General features: G+C 43.1%; 1 protein-coding gene across 3 annotated transcripts in view; it reads left to right on the top strand.

The window, feature by feature from the left end:
• The window catches only part of STXBP4 (syntaxin binding protein 4), a 134,339-nt gene extending 117,484 nt beyond the window's left edge, over window positions 1–16,855 (top strand). For all 3 annotated transcript variants that reach the window (XM_084750199.1, XM_084750201.1, XM_084750200.1), the window contains one exon: window positions 14,968–16,855. In XM_084750199.1, the coding sequence (XP_084606325.1) occupies window positions 14,968–15,082 (115 nt within the window). In that variant the 3' untranslated portion in view covers window positions 15,083–16,855. The remainder of the gene's footprint in view (window positions 1–14,967) is intronic.
• Window positions 16,856–19,305: the final 2,450 nt, after the last annotated feature.

Here is a 19,305-nt window from a genome sequence, read left to right as displayed (position 1 = left end):
TTTCATGTCAGAACCGGTGTTATGAGAGTTGCACAGAGAAACCCTCCTCCTGGCTGGGATCCCTAGGAAATCTCTTGTATATCCTCATGCCAAATGCTGCAAGAGAAATGCCCTTGCTGTTCTTTCAAACATGCACATACTTTCCAAGCAATATGCAGACTTTGCTTTTCCAAACCCTATATCTCTACACAGGCTCCTGTATCGCTCTTAACTTCAGTTTTGCTTCAAGCAAGGAAAATACTGCTGCCATTGCAGTTGCAGATCTTAAGTACTGAGCTTGCACCCTGAACCCAGGAAGTGACCCGTAACTACTGACCATTATTTTCATTATGGAAAGAGTATCATGCCAAGAAAGCTCAAACCTTTCAAAGCGTCACCTTACAAAGACAACAAATTCAAAACTTTGTATTTGTAACAATTTAAGGAAGACTCAGTTTTCATGGCATGGCTTTTTTCCTGTCCTGTTTGGTGGGTGGTAAAAGAGAGATGCAGTTCAGAGCATGACACAGAGGGAAGTCTTGGAAAACCATGTGTAGGTCACACTCAACAGCCCTCTGCTCACTTCCAGAATCACTCTCCTTCTGGAAACAAACCTACTCCCTGATGCACTGCGCTGGTCTCGTGTGCGGCTTTTTGGAGAGTTTATGCCCTGTGCTGTATAGATGGCAGAAAAAGGAAGCACCGTATTCTAATTTGCATCTGGCTTCGGCGGATGCTCAGTGCCCAGGAACACACTAAGAGTCTTTTTCCATGCACTGCCTCATTTAACCCTCTCAATAATGTGGAAAGCAAAACACTGCAAGGCCTTGTGTTGATGATGTCATGTCATCATGATGTCATGTGGATGACGAGCTGCAGATCACCCTCAGTCATGCCTCCTGAAAGGTCCCCCAAGGAAAGTCATGATCTGAAGAAGGAAAACTGGCATTCATTAGTAACAGATTCTGCATTCAAAGGCCTTCAGAGTGTCCAAAAATGCACCCTATAGAAAGTTCTTTCGCCTAAGCTGAGCTGTCACTATGTCCTACCTCACAGCTGGATGTCAGAGCCTAATTAGTGCTCTGTGAGAAAAGGCCACTGAGAGCAGAGTTGCCCATAACACAGAAAAAAAAAAAAAGGAAAAAACAAAAACAAACAAGAAAAAAAAAAACAAGCACAGAGAAATAGTTTGTCCCACTGCCTGTTCCCCAGTTGGGTGAGCCATTGGCCCTTAGAAAGTGCAGCAGCTTTTAGGCTGGACTTCAACTACAAAAATGAGTGGAACATAAGGAGAGGAACCAAAAGAAAAAGACATTTTTCTTTTGGACATTCCAAAATCTAACTCAATTCCTATGGAAGGAATAGAAAAAGTAGACATACCCAGCCTCTTTCAATCCAGTCAGAAACGCAGACCGAAGTCTGTTCTGGAAACTCATCCATTCTTCTCACTGAGCTTTTTCATGACATAGGAGGAAAGCAAAGAAGAGAGAAGACAGATTTCTTTTCCAAAGGCCATGGGTGGGTATCATTGTCACAGCACTGCAGCAGAAGAGACTGTCAAAGAGGCTAACCTCAGCAAGGTCACCCTCCATCAAACTGCAGAGCCCAGATACTAACTCAGACCTATCTGGCTACACACACACACACACACACACACACACACACACACACACACACACACACACACACACACACCACAGAGGCTGCATCACTCCACCTTCCTTATTTTAAGGTCATCTGGTGGCAGATAACAAGAAGGACGGTTTATTTGTCCATTTTAAAATAACAGAACTTGCTTCTAAGAACAAGTAGTTATCCTCTGTAGATTAGAAGCTCAAAGAGTGAAAATAAGAAACTCTAATACTATCCCCAGTCCCTGCATCTTTGAAGAGCAGGATCTTTGTCATGAGTTAGGGCTTTCTTCCTGAGAGCTTAACCCTGTTCAGGCAACAAGATGGATTGACATTCTACCTGTGTCATTTTTTTATATGTGTTATATTCCTGCCATCTTGTAGGGTGCCTATTGAATGAAGCCCTTACGAGCCCCTGTCATTAGGCATATGCAGTGGGGTTTGCCAGGGTTACTAGGCTCCTCACTGTAAAACACTCAGCTGCATCTCTCACTGATGTGGATCTGCCTAGCCCTCTCTTCACCCCATTCTTTTGTTTCTGTACAAAACCTGCCTCTTCCCCGGGAGATTTTTGTTTGAAGCAGAATGATTGAAATGTGGGTCTGCAGGGGAAGCCTACGGGAGTCAAGTACATCGCTTTGGTGCAGGAGGCTCAGACTCCAAAAGAAGGCTTCTGGTTAGGAAAGAGAGCTTGGTCTTTGGACCTGGAGAGACCTGGATTCTAATGCCAGGATAGCTACGGAACATATGTATGCTTTAATTTGCACTTCATAAAGTCCTTGACCGCCCCCCCCCCAACTTTTGAACGAAGTTTAGCCTCTTTGCCCCTCCCCTCACTCTGACATTTTGATGGGGTTTCTGCACGGTTCTAAGCTACATTCAGTGATGTTCCCAGGTGAGCAAAGTATGCACAAGCCCACTGGTATCATTTTCAGAAATATTATTTATTTCTTTTAATTTTTATTTTACCCCGGCTGAACTTTTGAGCCTGGGCAGCCTATGTTAATCATTTGAGCGAGGACTGGTTCATTTATAGGTAGCTACTTTTTAGGCAAGAAATAACTTGACTTAAAAAGAATGACTAAAATTACTCTCCCAAGGCTCTGGGAGAGACGAAGGATGGCCTGCATTCATATCATCTCCTGACAGAAACTGGCACCTGTCACTGCCATCCCAGAAATGGAACCGTGACATCTGATGGAAGCCAAAGCTTGGGCAAGGGAATGGCTGTCAGTGCTGCCTTGAGAGTGCCCAGGCACTGATGGCCTTTGTGGAGTGTTTCTGTCATGCACATGGATCATTACATGTCTATCGAGTCCTGTGTCATCTGCTCAAGTTCTGACAAAAAGAAGAGGCTTTTTACCTACCTGTGTAAACATGAGTAACTAGTGTTGGCACCACCAGAGCATGTGTTTCATCGAACTAACAGACATGTGCTTCTGTGTGTATGCATATATGCATGTAGGCATACTCACTTGCCATAAATAAATATGTAAATCTACACACAGATATTTGTCTAAAATATAGCACTGCATTCTGGGATTTTCCTATTTTCTCACAAGAAAGTTGTAGCATTCTTAAACTCAGTGGTAAAATGGCCAATGCCTTAAGCATGCTGTAATGGAGTTATCTGGATGGATGGCCAGTTTCCCACCTAATTTCTTTGTTTATATGGTTTTTGTTTTATTTTTATCATGTGTAGGGTAGGGCACATTCATACTGCAGTCCATGTGTGGAGATTTGAGGACAGCTTTCCAGGAGTTAGTTTTCTCCCTCTGACTTCTTTGAGGCAGGGTCTCTTATTTCTGTAACTGATTTTTTTTTAAAAAACAAACTTCAGGAGAATTCTCCTGTCTCGTCTTCCCATCTCACCGTAGCCGTACTGGGAATCCAGGTGTGAGCCACGGTGTCTGGCTGTTTCACGTGAGTCATGAGTTCCACAGACTGAACTCGGGCTGGCGGGTTTGTTGGCAGGCACCTTCATCTGAGTTTTACCCACTAAACCAGCTCCAGCCACTCTACCCAGCTTCTCTTCGTCCTCTTGAAGTCAGATACAGTGAAAAGCTTAGTGGAATGTGTTGGTATGATTTTACCTTAGAGCTATACATATTTTTGATATATGTTATGTATTATAACAAACTTACTATGAGTTCTGCTTATGAAACTGAATTTGTTGTAAATTGGACATAGCTACTAGTTGATTTCATTATACTTGTTTATCTTTATATTGGAAAACTTAGATTCACGTGATCAATGATCATTAATTCTCCATTTCTGTACTACAAAATTTCTTCAAAATTTGAAGCTTAAAATAATGTGTATTTATTTTCTCAACCAGTTTCCGAGTCCCAGCAGGACAAGAGCAGCACCCTGAATTATTCTGGGCACTCCCGCCCTCACCCCTTTCTCCATCTCTGTCTTTATCACTGGATTTCTCATAGAGCTGTCAAGTTATCTGTTAAAAGGCTGGGAAATGAAGCGTAGCTTAGCGAGCTCCCTAGAATACTTGCGCCAAACACACTCATGATGCTATTGGCAGGATGCCCCAGTTCCTGCCCATTTCTCAGCATTAGTGCTATAGGGATATTCTCAGCATAACAACTGCCCTTCCCCAGAGCAAGAGATGACAGACTCTGAGACAAATGCTACTATAACAACGGGCATGTTCTGCTATCACATCTGCCCTAGGTCACAAGGACCAGCCTGATGCTGTGTAGGAGGCAGTGACCTAGGAGTGTGGATTCCAGAAACTAGGGGTCATAGGTAGAGGACGCTGACCAAAAAGCACATTAAAATATGATATATGTATATGTAATATGTTATGCATAAGAAATCTTAATATCACAAACTTGCTTTCAGAACCAAATTACACTCCTGGCAGCATATACTTTTACCTGCTGAACGATCTTATTGCCATTTATAGAATTTAAAAGCATGGAAAGCATACAACGAATAATTTTAAGTTCTTGAGCCTTAGACCCTAACTTTCCTTTGCAATAGATGCTACCCTAATGCTACTGTCTAATATAGCCTGTGGCTTGTTGGATGAGAGGTCAGGACATTTGTTAATACCATGACTTCAGGTTTTATGAGAATATTTTGAGGCTCCTCAGGTACTTTTGTATGTGTAAGAATCAAGACTACCTGGAGGAACCCACAGAGACCTTAATGAGGAAACATGGGTCTTCTCAAATGGCTCTCCCAAACCATTTCTTCAGATGAAATGAGTCTGCACCATTATGGAGTTCTTCCATCTAAGCTGAGCTGTCTTTGCCCATCTTAACCTTAACCCAAGTCTGAAGGTCAGGGCCCACCTATCTCTGTGATAGCTGTTTAGGGGTTGTGATTACCCACCAAGGTAATCATTTAGTCCCCAAGGCTCGAGTGGGGACTGAAGTGTAAATGAATGAATATTGTTGGCAAGTTGGAGAAGCCAGTGAATGGGGGAAAGAAGGTGTCTGAAATATATGGATTTTAATGTTGGTGCCACCACATTTGAGGATAACCTGGTAGATGATTTCAATCAATCCTGATTCCTACCTGAAAACAAGGAGTGTTTGAGAGTTGAATGCACTAAGGGTGTGAAACTCCTGGCAAAATCATTGGACAGGGCAAGTGCTGAGCAGACATCAGTCTTCCGGGCTTTCCCCACTCTGCTGCTGTTTGCCAGGGAAAATGTTAAATGACAACTTTTGTGCAGCTGCAAAGAGAAAGTGGTAGCCAAAGCCTACACCCGTACCACTCTCTGGCCAGCCAGCAGCCCTGTGCTGGGGAGTAGAAAGGCTACACTGACCACAAGCTCCAGACAGCTTGCCCAGGATTTTCTATAAATACCTACAAAGAGGTGTAGGAATATGAAAGCACTGGAGAAGGAATTGTCATTTAAGTGAAAGGCCAGCCAGCTGGCTTGAGTTATTCAGGATGGCAGAGCCTCTGAAATGAATAAAACATGCAGATCTAGACACCCCGCACCGAGCTCTGCCCCCACATAGCCAAGGACAGGTATGACTTCACCTGAAGCCTGTTTTCCAGAGTCACACTGGGGTATTAGATGCGTTCCCAGAGAGTAGGTGCCCACTGGACTCATCACCTGTCCCAGGTTGCTCCTCTTTTAGGCCAATTTAGAATTTTCTCTGCCTCCATGACTTTTTTTTTTCTTTTAGCAAGTACTGAATTTTTCCATCAACTCTTTCTCCACTAAGTTTTGTTGCATATTAGTTTGCTAATGCTACTGTAAGGAAATGCCACAGACAAGGAGCTTAAAGAGCAAAAATTTTCCTCACAGCTCTGAGTGCCAAACTCTGAACTTTAGACTCTAAAGGACTAGTCTCTGATTAGGCAGCTGCTGCCTCTCTTACCCCATCCTTCATGCCCGTTCCCCACCGTGTGTGTGTGTGTGTGTGTGTGTGTGCGTGTGCGTGTGCGTGTGCGTGTGTGTGTCAGTCAGAGAGAGAGAGAGAACACACTCTGTCATCTCTTCCTCTTATCACAAGGACACAGAGGTCCCTTTCGGCCAGTAGTCACACCCCTGTGACCTCATCTACTTAATCCTTGTTTCCTTGCCCTGCACACGGTCTCCCAAAGCTGAGCTTTTGGTGCATTGTAGTAGGGCTGGTACCGACTAAGTCACTTTCCCCTTAACTCACCCCCTTTCCCTCACTGGGGATTGAACCCACGTTCTTGTGACAGTAGGCAAGCACTCCACGTCGAGTTACATCCCCAGCTCCTTTTACCTTTCAGTTTGACACAGGGTCCCAAACTCACAATCGTCCTGCCTCAGCCTCCCAAGTAGCCGGGATTACAGGCTTGTGCCAGTAGACCTGGCTGTTTTCACTTATCTTCCATCAGATCTACTCTTTTGGGTATTTACCTAGCTTTGCGCATATGACAAAAGTAACCTAGCTAGTGTCTTTCCTTTTCAGTGCTACTCTGCCTGAGAAGCAGTCAAGGAGACGATTGGTGTGCAAAGGCCCCAGAACCTGTGACAGCATTGGTTTACTTAGTAAAGGGGACTTAAGGTTGCTGACCTTGAACAGAATTTGACCTAGTCAATCCAGTCTGACCACAGGAGTCCTTAACAGTGAAAAAAGAAGACAGAAGAATTAAGCTCTATGCAAGCAGGGCACAGAGAGAGGGGAGGGAAGGACTTGGGGTGGGGTCCGCAATAAGGGTGTAAAGTAAATTAAGTAATTATTAAAAGAAAAAGGCAGAAGAAAATCAAGTAAAGACGTGATGATGGAAGTAGGAGTGTTGCCAGCTTTGACGGTGGGCACAGGAGCCTAAGACTGCAGAAGGCTTTCAGACGCTGGAAGAAGAAGGGCGTGGTTCTCCCCTAGAGCACCAAGAAGGGAAGGTAGCCTTGCTGATGTCTTGAGTGCACCCCAGTAGGACCCAGATCAGACTTCTGATCATTAGCCTGAAAGTTTGAGTCATTTTAAGTCACCAGATTTGTGCTGATTAATTCTTGCAATAGGAAATTCACACGTGTGTGTGTGTGCGCAAGGTAGGAAGGGGCTGTCTAACTATATCTAGAAGTGTGTCAGGCCAACATCTAGGGGCCTAACACATGTTATCTCTCAAACTATTGAGGAAGGTATCACATGTCACAGAGGTTGAAAAACCAAAATTCAGGGTCTATATAGCTTCTCAGAGACACAAAGCAACCCTGTTAGAACGCAAGAGGAGCTGTGTGCAGATGTGGTTAACAGGGAAGAGTGGTGTGTGCTCTGCATCTCGGTCCCAGCCCTGCTTCTGTGTGACTTAGGACAGAGCACGTAAATCCGCTAAGCCTCAGCGTTGCTCACTGTAGAGATTTTAGAGCACAATAGTGTTTATGAGATTTTATGAAGTGTAAATAAGGAGCAGTGTCAGAGAGGACATAGCAGACTAGAAAATGCTTATCTGATGGAAAGTCCTGTCCAGCTTGTTTATTTCTGAACATCTGTTAGGGGCTTTGCTTTGTGAGATGAGGTTTCTGTGTAGCCTAGGCCAGCCTCGAACTCACAACCCTCCTGTCTCAACCTCCCAGGGTGGACGGGCAAGGATGCACCAACACGCCAACTTGAAGTCTGCATCTAATCTGCAGTTTCACATCAAGGGAGCTGCAGTGGTCTCCTTGGATCACAGCTGAACTTTGTGATGAGTGTCCACATTCATCTGCAAGAACATCTCCCTCTGGCAGTGGGGGCTGCGGGGTCTAGAGACATGGATTGGGTTTATTTGATGGTTTCAGAGGCTGAGAAATCCCAGTGTAGTGGTGTGTCGTCTTAGGCAGATCATTCATCATCATGGTTATCTTCGGTTAAAACAAGGGTTTTAAACTGTTATTCCTTTCCAATGTACAATTAAATCTTAAAGCCTCGTGTTCTAGGAAGTTTCCTTAGACTGCTGGCTATTTAGAAAATAAACTCTAGCCCAAATTGTTTCAGTTATCACGCAGCTCTATTGCTTGCCCCAAATTAATGAATACATCATCTCAATTGAAATGAGACTATTGTTTAAGAGAGATAGCAACGCCCATCATTTGGTGGTGTTGGGTGTATTTGGATAACTCTAATTTCCCTGATAATGCTCAATTTCTCTAAACACACATAAACCACTTAGGGGAAATGTACGTCATTATCACAGCCGAGAATTACCTGATCTTCAATTATAAATGAGCTGGTCTACCAATGGAGTGTTTCTCCTCAGTGGTGTGTCTACAGCAGTAATCAGAGGGATTATAGTGAGGCATGCGTCAAGCACACGTTGACGCCGTACATACATGGTGAGTGACGACAACCCAGTGCTGCTGCTGAGGAGTGCAAAGCCTCTGACTAGGGGGCTTCAGGCCAGCCTTCGTTCTCTCAGCTACTCACACATCATCATTGAATTTCATAGGAAAGGATTTTTAAAAGACACAATAGATTTACATTACATAATCTGTGATCATTAAGTTAATCCTTTAATTAATTTCATTTTGCAAAGCTGAAGAGCCCCCTTCTGGAGGTCACTTAATCCATCCCAGAGCCATTTCACATATTGCTATGGAAACCAGCTTGCATAATAGAAGGGTTGAAGATAATGGTTAAATTCTCAGAAGTCATTAATTGGATTAGGTGCTGGCTATACCGTGTGCCAGTGCTATGACCTGGAGTAAGCTGTGCTGTCTTCTCAGGCTTCCTGTCAGTGACCTACCTGGTCACACTTGCAAAGGTGACATCATGAAAAACAGCCAGTATTTAAAGCTCGTGGGAGAAACACAGAGGTCCATTGTGTGCTGCTTTAAAGGTGTGTGTGTGTGTGTGTGTGTGTGTGTGTGTGTGTGTTGTGAATACGCATATGTGTGTGCACATGTTTTACCTTCATATATGTCTGTACACCACACTCAGGCCCTTGGAGGTCAGAAGAGTGTCACAGCCAATGTAAATGGAGTTACCAGTGTTGTGAAGTGCCCTGTGGGTGCTGGGAACTGAACCCAGGTCCTCTGAAAAAGCAACAAGTGCTCTTAACTATTGATCCGGCTCCAGCTCCTTTTATATTGTTTGCTGTACTCGATTTAATTTTGGTAGAAAAAATATGTTAAAATCAGTACAAAATAGTTAAAATTGATTTGAATGATATGGGTGGGGTTTTTTTTGAGGTTTCAGATTTGGAGATTATGAAAAATGTTAAGCTGTTTATTACTTAATGGAAAAATGAAATCCAACCCTACATAGCTTGTTTTGTAATACTGTTCTAAAATATTAATTTGATTATTGGTATATTTCAAGTAGCATTAAATATATTTCTAATTTACTGATTTTAAAGTATAAAATGCATATATCTATATACTAGCTTCCTCTCCAAAATACTCTCTTCCTACTTGGCAGTGGTTAAAGCTAACATATACTGCAATAGATCTACCTTTAGTGGCTTGACAGTAAAAAGCCCGTGTAGGATAAGTGTTTCTGTGGCTTATCTTCTGAGAGCCAGTTCTGAAAGCCAGACCCTTTCTGCCGTGTGGTTCTGCCATTCTAAAGTCTCGAGTTGTCTGTAGCCAGTGAATAGTTGTAGAGTGAGAACAAAGGAGACATTTCAGCTCCTTAAAGACCCCTCTTCCCCAGCTCTCACAAGGGAAGCACCAAGTCTGCCCTTCACACTGGCCTCAGAGAAGAGTACCAGTGGGAGCTGGAGACCACAGTCTCCTGTAACAACTCTGCCCCGTGGAATGGAGGACACGGCCAGTCCAGCGGAGGCTACGTGATAAAGTACAGATGTGCCAACTGCACCAGTCTACATAACTACTTGTTAAGATCTGGCAGTCCCATGTATAGGTGTCAGTGTTGGCAAGACATATTTTTGGCTCTTTATGTGAGGGTTTTATCCTATTGTGATGATGAACACGGCGCCCTGTTAAAGTTATGAAGGGCTACAATATTAATATGCTATAACAGACTTGTTTCTTCCTTTAAAATATTCATTATATAAACTTTGGAACTCATGAGATTTTTCTTCTTTTTTCTTTTCTTTTCTTTTCCATTACTATATGGTAATCAGAATATATCTGGGTTGATTATCTGGAAAAAAATAAACATTAAAACAAATGTTTTCCAGGAATTTTCTTTCAGTATTCATCTTTTACCAGTCTAATGACAGCAATTTTTCCAGTATTACATACACATGTGTGTATATTATACACATACATACAGATTCTCATAAGCAATTCTATACCTAATACCTAAATATGTTTTAATGAATTAAATGTTAATATTTGATATCTGTTATATATCTCATAGAAATAATATTTCTATTTCATAGATATATCCTAATTTGTTACCTTTAAAAAAAATACTCTTTTAAGTACAAATCGTTTGCCATCATTAACACTTGCATTTTGTAGCCACTTATAAATTTCTCCCGTGTTTCAATGTTACTATTGGGTCCTGAAACAAAATATATTAAGAAGTCTTTGCCTAGTTCCACTTTCTGGTTATATATAATATAATCAGAATAATCATATATATTTATATAATTGCTCCCATTAAAATTACATTGGAAATTTATTACTTTTGGTTCATTATACTGCAGCTTTGTGTTAGGCATGATAAAATAATCCAGGCAAGTCTTCCTAAATTCACGGTGATGTAGAACACATCTGAGTGGACAGTGAGCAAAAGGACATCTTTCACCGTCTCAGACAGTTAAAAGGGAATTTCTGAAAAGCTATTGTACTTTTGTGCTTATGTCCCCTTTTACTAGGAACTGTCCTTAATTTTTATTTTGAAAGAAACAAATTTGCTTTTCCTTTTGAAAGAACACATTTTGGTCCTCTAGCTAAGAGGTAAGAGACATAAGGAGGGTAATTATCATGGGATTTAAATACTTTGCTTAACATTTCTTTGCCAATAAAATAAAGCATTTTCTCTTGGGGTTTTTAAAAGTAGACTTCCCAACATGCCTTTCAATTTACTAATATTATTTTTAAAAACACAGCATTGGCAACTTACTGCTTGATAGTCATTGATCTCCAGCAAGAGGTCTGGCAACCATTTAGAAACAAATAGTATTATTAGCCTTTCAGCTTTTCAAATACATCTGAATGACTGTTGATGACTCCTCAAATCAGCTCAGATGAAGTGTCTCTGCAGAAACATTTGCCAGGTGTACTGTGTGTGTCCAGATGAGCACTTAAAAAAATTGTCTCACAGCTCCATTTATTCACCATCCCTTTAAATTTTTCATTCTAAACAGCAACATCTCCCTTTATGAACCATGAGGCCTTTATTAATTAAACAGAGTTGTCAGATGGACTGATTATTTTCTCCACCCTCAGCTGAATAACCAAGCACACAAATCAGGGAGGAAATATTTCTCGCACTAGAATGTTCTCCAAGCCTATAAATCTAAGATTATGTCATCATACTGATCATGTCAAAGAGCATTAGCCACAGCACACAGGAAGACATAAAACTGAATTGGAGACTCCAGATTGGCTTCACTCCAGCATCCTAGGCAGAATTCCAAGGTGTTCCTGCCCTACTCAAGAAGTCCACATTATCAATAAAACTAGCTGTGAGCATTTCTTGAATGCCTACTCTTTGCCAAGTCCTTTACACGCACCACCTGGGCTTCAGAAGTTCTGTTTTGTTGATTTTCTGTGGTTTGTATTTTTGTTGTTGCTGCTGCTGCTGGTGGTGGTGGTGGTCATTTCCAGAGATGTAGTTGTAGACCGTGAAGCACCAAAAGTATTTCTTTGTTGCTTAGGTTTTATTTTTCTAGTAAACAGTAGGATGCATGTTTAATATTTAGAGGTATGTTCAGGTAGGGTTTTTGTTGGTTTTTTTGGTGTGTGTGTGTGTGTGTGTGTGTGTGTGTGTGTGTGTGTGTACTAATGAAATCAAACTACCATCTTAGGGTTTTATCTGTACAGAGGAGATTGCTGTGAATATAAGATTTACCAAACATACCTTTGAGTGAGTTCACATTTTGTCAATAAAACGTGTTGGTGAATGTTATTAACAAGCAATAGATTTCAAGTAGAACTTCCCAATATCAATTGTAGAGAATCAACAACTATTTTTTTTCTTAAGTATCTCGCTTTTGAGTACTGGGAGTTTCCAATTCACCAGTGTCTAAACGGTTACATAGTTAATGTTTCCAGAATGAGAATATCACTTGTAAAACTTGGTTTTCTTGCTACCTACTCTCTCTGTTCAGATAACATTATAAGGCAAGGAGCATTTACAATAATGTAAACTACACCCTCTTAGCTGCACCAATACATTGTAACTGCTGGCAAGCATAGAGTCTCTGAATACTGAGACTGTCAAATTGGCAGAACAGTGCCATCCAGAACTTTTAAACATGTCCCCCGCAGGATGGTGCCTGTCCATTTCGCCTTGCAGTGGTGTCCCAGTGTTCTTAGTGACACTCCTTAGTATTCCCTTAAAAGCACTTCCAGGCCACAAAACGTCCTTGAAATGAAATGAGCCTCAGCCAAGCTGATGCTCTAGTAAGTTGAGCCTTCATAAGAAATCCCTTTAAGCCATGGTAAAAAAGAGTGGTGGTATGGGTTACTGCTGAGAGAATAACGATACCTTTTTAATATTTTATTAGATTTACTGTGTGATAATTTTATACATTCATACGATGTGCTTTGCTCACACATCCATTCCCCGTTTGTTCCCTTACCATCCCTCCCTTCCCCATCACCATAGCTTTTCCCTCCCAACCTCATTCACTCTTTTTTTTTTTAAGCCCGCTGAGTCTACTCTGAGATAATCTGTATGTGCATGCATGTAGGACAAGGTAACTGAGCATGGGTAGCTTCGTAGGGGCCAAATCCCTGGGGAAAAACTGGCTCTGCCCTCTGCTACAGCCATCAGTCCCCAACAGCTCCTCAGCTACCTGCGACTTCATCCACCTCTCCCCCCACAGACAGGGATTTGGGCTGGCTTGGTCTCGCGCAGGTCCTGTGTGTGCTCTCCTATGCGTGCAACAGCCTTGTCATGTCCAGCAAGTCTTTTCTTCCATTACACATATCCATTACCTCTGACTCTTTCTGACCACTCTCTTTCTCTCTCTCAATGGTTCCTGAGCCTTGTGTGGTCAGGAGACATCCCTTTTAGAGCTGAGCATTGTGCTGGGCACTCTACAGTCTTGTATTGTCTGTGTATTAAGCAGTTGTGGATTTCTGTATTGATCACTTGATGAGGGTTGAGAAATGTGATAATATATGGATATGAAGATTAGAATTTAGGGGGCAGTTTATTACTATGCCTATTTAGCAGAACAATAGTATAAGGTTCTTCTCTACGGCCTATGGGGTTTGACCCCATTGACAATACAAGGCATGAGTTCTTTCTTACAGAACATGCCTTAAATATAATCAGAAAGTAACTGGTTACTCCTATAACACTGGTGTCACCGATGGGCATATGTTGGCGGACCAACCATTGTGCTTCCCAAGGTTCATGGCTGGCTAAGACTGTTGATGGCTCTTCTCCCCTGACAGAGTGCATAGAACCATCAATTGCTATAAAAGCTAGCCAGGAGGTTGGTGCCTGCTGGATTTCCCCATGCCCTGTGACTCACATATGCAGTGTCTTCAGAATCGAGTCTGACTGTCAGGTCCTAGAGGGGAAGAAGCAGAAGCAATAGCACCAGCCTGGAATGCTCAGGGCTTGGGGCACTATGGGCCCGCACTTGCCAAAACTCAAACGTGGGTAACCCATACCTGACACTGAGCTTCTTATTTGGTATCTTATTATATATGGGAGTGGCATCGTCCCCCATTTATAATGTAACACGATTTAAATACCTTTTAAGTGCCTTTTATATAAGAATGTATTCTAGGAAGCTTCTACAGTAGTAGGTCTCCAGATGGGCTTTTCATTGATTGTTAGTGTTAGTTACCCCTTTCTTTGTCACATGCACAACTTGGAAGTCCTTAGACCCACAATGAAACTATGATACATGTCCAACACCAGCCACCCTGCCACTCCAAGGGTCTGGGCAAATTGTAGTGGACTTGCCAATTCATCCGGCTATAAGCTGAGATTGCATATGAAATGTGGAAATGCACCGTGGTGTTCTGCCATTCCCTGAATGCCTCCCCTACCCAGTGTGCCCCTTCCTCGTCTCTGCTCTGTCCCTTCTTCCCGTGGCGCTCTTCAGGATGCCAGTCATTTGTTCTGAGTACACATCAGGCACCACAGATGCAGAGATAAGAACCAGACCCTGCCATCAAGGAGCTTCCTGAAAAGCAAGGCAGCTGACAGTAGACATGCATTTATAATATAGGAAAATCAGAGATAAGACTGGGTTCAGATGGGCAGAATCATAAGGAAAAATTACTTCTTTGGCGTTAGTGTATGGAAACTCCCTAGGCAGGAGAGCTGTGGCCCAGAATCACACTGTAGAATGTGTTTGACCCAGGATCAGGTAGACAGAGTGTTTCTCAGGGAAATGGCAGTGTGTGCTTTGTCATTTAGGACGGTCTCTGGGCTGAAATGGAGGATGGATTGGTAAAGGACTAGAACTGAAACGGACAAGTGATTTCAATGAACTTGTCCAACTACATTGGAAAGGGAGAGAAGCAGACAGACTGGAGAGATGCTGCACACAGCTGCACAGCCAGAGGACATACTCACAGACAGCACCCATTGGGTGAGGAGACAGGAGCCGGACAGGACACACCCACCTGCATCCATGCTTTCAGAAGACCCTTAAAACATCTCTAAGCCTTATTATCACTACTGGGTCTGATTCTAACTGCTTCTTGTCCCAGAGGCCAGCAACCGGGTAGAAGCAGGTGGCCCCCAGGACCAACACTTGGTTTTGCTGGGTGGGAGGAGAGTTGTTTACATGCTAATCCGCCCCCTTTGTTCTTCTCAAGCCACGTCACACAGACCACATCCTGGATCCATCCCATGATGAGTGTGCTGAGCCTGTCCTGCTCAGAGGACAACGAAGAGGACTGCTCCAGGGAGCTGACGGACCAGAAAAGCTGACGGCTTTGCATAGGAAATGGCGTTCCGGAGTCTTCTGGCTTTTCAGTCTGTGCACAACCAGACACAAGGAAATGGCATTCCAGAGTCTTCTGGCTTTTCAGTTTGTGCACAACCAGACACCCTGAGAAACAGGAATCCAGCACATGCAACCAGGCAGGGTGTCAAGTTGAAACTGTGGTATTTCTGAGTTCATGCTAAAGATCAGTTGCCACTACCGTAGTTCTCTGAAAATAATCTAAGTGCATTTGTTCAAATCATATATAATTAGATTTTATATGCATAAACCTTTTCATTTATAATTAGATCTTTATAACTTAGTATGTTTGATATTAAATGCAATGGTTTTCTACCAACGCTTTATATTGAAAAGTTATCTGAACATAGTGAACTACTTCTCTGGGGACAATTCCTCTCTACTCAGCTTAGGAGAGTGACCTGAGAAAGTACTGTGCAGCCATGCCACGAGCTGCTGGTTACAGCTTTTGGTTTTTTACCTGCGCCTCATAGGACACAACCTAACTTACACCATTAGGAGACTTCCATCATCTATAAAATGATTTCGAACCTCGTTTTACTTAAACCAGACAGCATGGTTATCGGGCTGATCTCGTGGACATTTCCGTCCATGCCTTCAGCTGGAGAGACGGTGGATCAGAGGGACGGAGTGTCCTGCCCCAGGCCTGACATCCACGCCTCGGCTTCCGACTCCATGTCCAGGCTCCTTTGCCCTGCTCCCTACTGTTCCCACAGAGGGAGGGTGCAGTCCAGCAGAGCACCTTCATTCTGTTGATGCAGCTGGGCCCACAGCTGTGCATTCCACAGCAACCCAGAGGACACCTCAGGGTCAGCCATGGCCTCTTCAGAACCCCACTCTCTTCCGTCTGTGCCCCCTTCCCTCCTCCTCTGCTTGGTGACTTTTCTGTGGGCTGTGTCCCACGGCTCATGTTTTCTAATATGGAGACAGTGGCTCATGGCAGTAATTTACAATGCTTGGTGGCCATTGCCAGTAGGAGCGTCTGAGGAGAGCTGATAGATAGGTGTCTTTTAAAATATTGGCAGAGTGCTTGTAAAGAGGAGGGAGGTCATGAGTCAAGCAAAGCATCCCAGCATCACTCAGGCAAGCCTAGAGCTCCAAGAACACAGCGTTAAGAGTCTTCACTTAAAGGCACTTTATGAAAGAGTCACTCGGTGCCTACAGTGAGGTGACACCTATGTCAACATCAGTCCCTAGCTCCTACATTTTCTCCTGAGGACTTTCACCTGGTGTACGGAGAATACACAGGAGACTTGTGCTCACACATTTATCTCTGAATACATTTAAGATTTAGGATTGAAGTTGAATACACTTAGGATTCATACTTATGTCAAGAGGAAGAACATAAAGTCAAATACAGACTGGCATGGAGTCATTAAACCTGAGAGAAACAGAATAGCTGGAACAAACTCCTCACAGCTGTCTGGATCTGAGGAAGCTTCCGGAGGCAGTTCTCAGAGCAGCTGAGGAGGGAGCTGTCTCAAGTCCCTGAGAAGTGAATGGGCACTCAGACACTTTTATAAGAGAGTATCTATGCTGGGAAATGGCCGATTCCTTCTCAGAGATCCCCTCTCGACTGGAGAGCGCCTCCCCTTGTTAGCAAGGAAAGCAGAGGTGGGATCCTGAAACCTACATGTTCATGTGTGTTCGTGTGTGTGCAGTGTTCACCACCTCTCTGCTGCTTGTACAAATTCCCTCCCTGTTTCTATCAAATATAATAAAAAGACCTATAAAACGCATGGTGCTGTGTGCTGAGCAGTCTATACCACAATTATAATGTACAATGAAAACATGTATTAGCTTACTATCTTTTGGGAGGTTGTTTTGAGATAGCTACTCTGTATGTGTCACACCCTGGCCTTGAATTCACAATCCCCCTGCCTCAGCTTCCAAAGTACTAGGATTTCAGCAACAGATATCTTCTTGAAGCCACCCAAAAGGCCAGACCATAGTGATCCCCATTTTGTGAAGCCGAGGCTTAGAGAGAAGTTGTCATTGCCCAAGGTTCGCACCATCCGTGGATGCTGGACCTCAAGGCAAGTCTTTGATCCCAGGGCTTCTTTAAACCAGCTGGCAGAGCCCTTGGATTTAGTCAGCCCTGCAAAGCTCTGGCTCTCAATCATGAGGAACTTCCTGGTTCATCAGAAAAGGATTCCCCGGCAGAAAATAACATTCCAACAGGTTCCTAAGCATCTGAGCATCTCCTGGGAACACAGCTAAAGAGGCTCAGCCTCTGAGTTAGGGGAGTCACTGAGAACTCTCAATGAGAGCCCCTCCTCTTTAGTCTCCATGACCCCCAGGCCCACAGATACAGGGCAGATGCTCAGAGAATCTCTAGAGGGCTCGGTGTGAATGTTTTTCTGACGCAGATAGAACCATGGTTACTTGTTGGTTAGCTAAAAGGCTTTAACTTAAATTAGCCCATCGATGTAGCCATCCATCAAGAATGCTTCTCCACTGACTCGCCCACTTGGGCTGTGGGAACGGAGTGTCACCACATCCCTCCCAGGGCATGTTTTAGCGGCACTGGCCATCAGCTGTGTTGCAAATCACCCTTTCCTAGAGTGACAAGGGAAGGCCTGGCCGTCCTCCCTCATCTGTCCCTTTGGAATGTGCTTTGGCCACCAGCAGTGTGACCAGCACTCCGGTTCCCAGGACAAAGAGGGCAACAGCTAACCATTTCTTGGGCTGTTTTAAAAATGAAATAGTTTTTGAAAGTCAGAATTAGTTACTTTTTAAACTTTTAAGATTTTAAAAAACAATTTATTATCCTTTCAACAAAAATGAAAGTACTGTGTAGATAAACCGAATTAAGTAAATAATAGCCCGTCTCACTTTCTGGAAGCTGCCATCATCAATATTTCAGTGAGTATTTTCACTCAAGGACAAGCATGCCACCCTTAAATAGTTCACCCTTGGGTTAGTATATCGTGATAACCTTTTCATAGCAGTATAGGCATTGCTGCTTTATATCAAATATCTGCGTAAGCTCTCACCTCCCAGAATGCTCACCTGTCTGTGTGTTCAGCATCTTATTAATGAAATCTTAGGCTATTCTAGGTTCTGTCCTGTGTGAGCCCTTTGAATGTCCCCGCACTCAAATGCTGATGTCTCTAGTGCAGATACTTTTGTAGGGGCACCAACTGTGTCAGAGGACTGTCAAAATTTTGTCACTGAAAGAAGAGCCAGTCCATCCCTATCTAAAACCCTGGATGTTTTAATCAATAGGTTTTAGAATTTCTTTAGCATCAGAGACTGGCTTCCTGTGTATAGGAGAGTCTGGCAGTGAATAATTCAGTGTTTCAAACACATCACTGCTCTCGTTTTCTGCGTCACATATAGTGATGAGGAGGAATTGTTTCTAAATTAACAGAAAAAAAATCAAGCTTTTATGTGCACAGTCCAAAAGCCTCCATTTCTCCATCTGTGGGACAGTGGTATCCGTCGTCCTATCCAGACAGTTCAACTTAGCCCCCATTTCCTGAGCACCTACTACGTGCCTGGCCATGCAAGGGGTTATCATTCTGGGTAGTACGATTTTCCAAATCAAAGAGCTCAATCTTTATATTTCTGCATACACACATACGCACACACACGCACACACACGCACACACACGCACACACATGCACACACATGCACTCGTGCAGATTTGGTTTTCTGCATAGGGTAAGAAGTCAGGGATCTGTTTCCTAGGAAGCTCTTAAATTTGAGGAATTCTGGAAAATGTTGACCCCCTCCACCACCACCTTGGCTTGGAAAGGGTAAGAAGGAACGTGCTGGAAGAAGAGGCTCTCCAATAACAAATGAAAGGCAGCTGTCAAAATAGAGAGTCAAATAGCGCGCTCATAAAGTGCTTGCACAGTCAGAAAATATTATCCTTTTTCTAGGGAGAAATGGGACATTTCTCTATGGTAAGCAAAATGGAACTTTTTGAAGGGTCAACACACACTGACATTTTTATGATACTTACACAGAAAGGACTGAACAAACATTAATACAGCTTTCACAGTCCTGTGTATAATTTTCAGGATGATGAAAAGCACAGAATACGCCTGTGGAATTTAAAGAACTAAACAGAATATGCCTTGTGGAAGGTAACTTTAGAAATGTAAGACTCAAGAGGTTTTAGCCACAGATATCCATGGGCAACATCATTGTATCAGTAAAACGATTTTACAAATACTAAAT

This window comes from Acomys minous, assembly GCF_964271855.1.
Source record: "Acomys minous genome assembly, chromosome: 12".
In the NCBI taxonomy this organism is placed as follows: Eukaryota; Metazoa; Chordata; class Mammalia; order Rodentia; family Muridae; genus Acomys; species Acomys minous.
The sequence above is the reverse complement of the archived record's forward strand: the minus strand, read 5'-3'. Positions and strand labels throughout refer to the sequence as shown.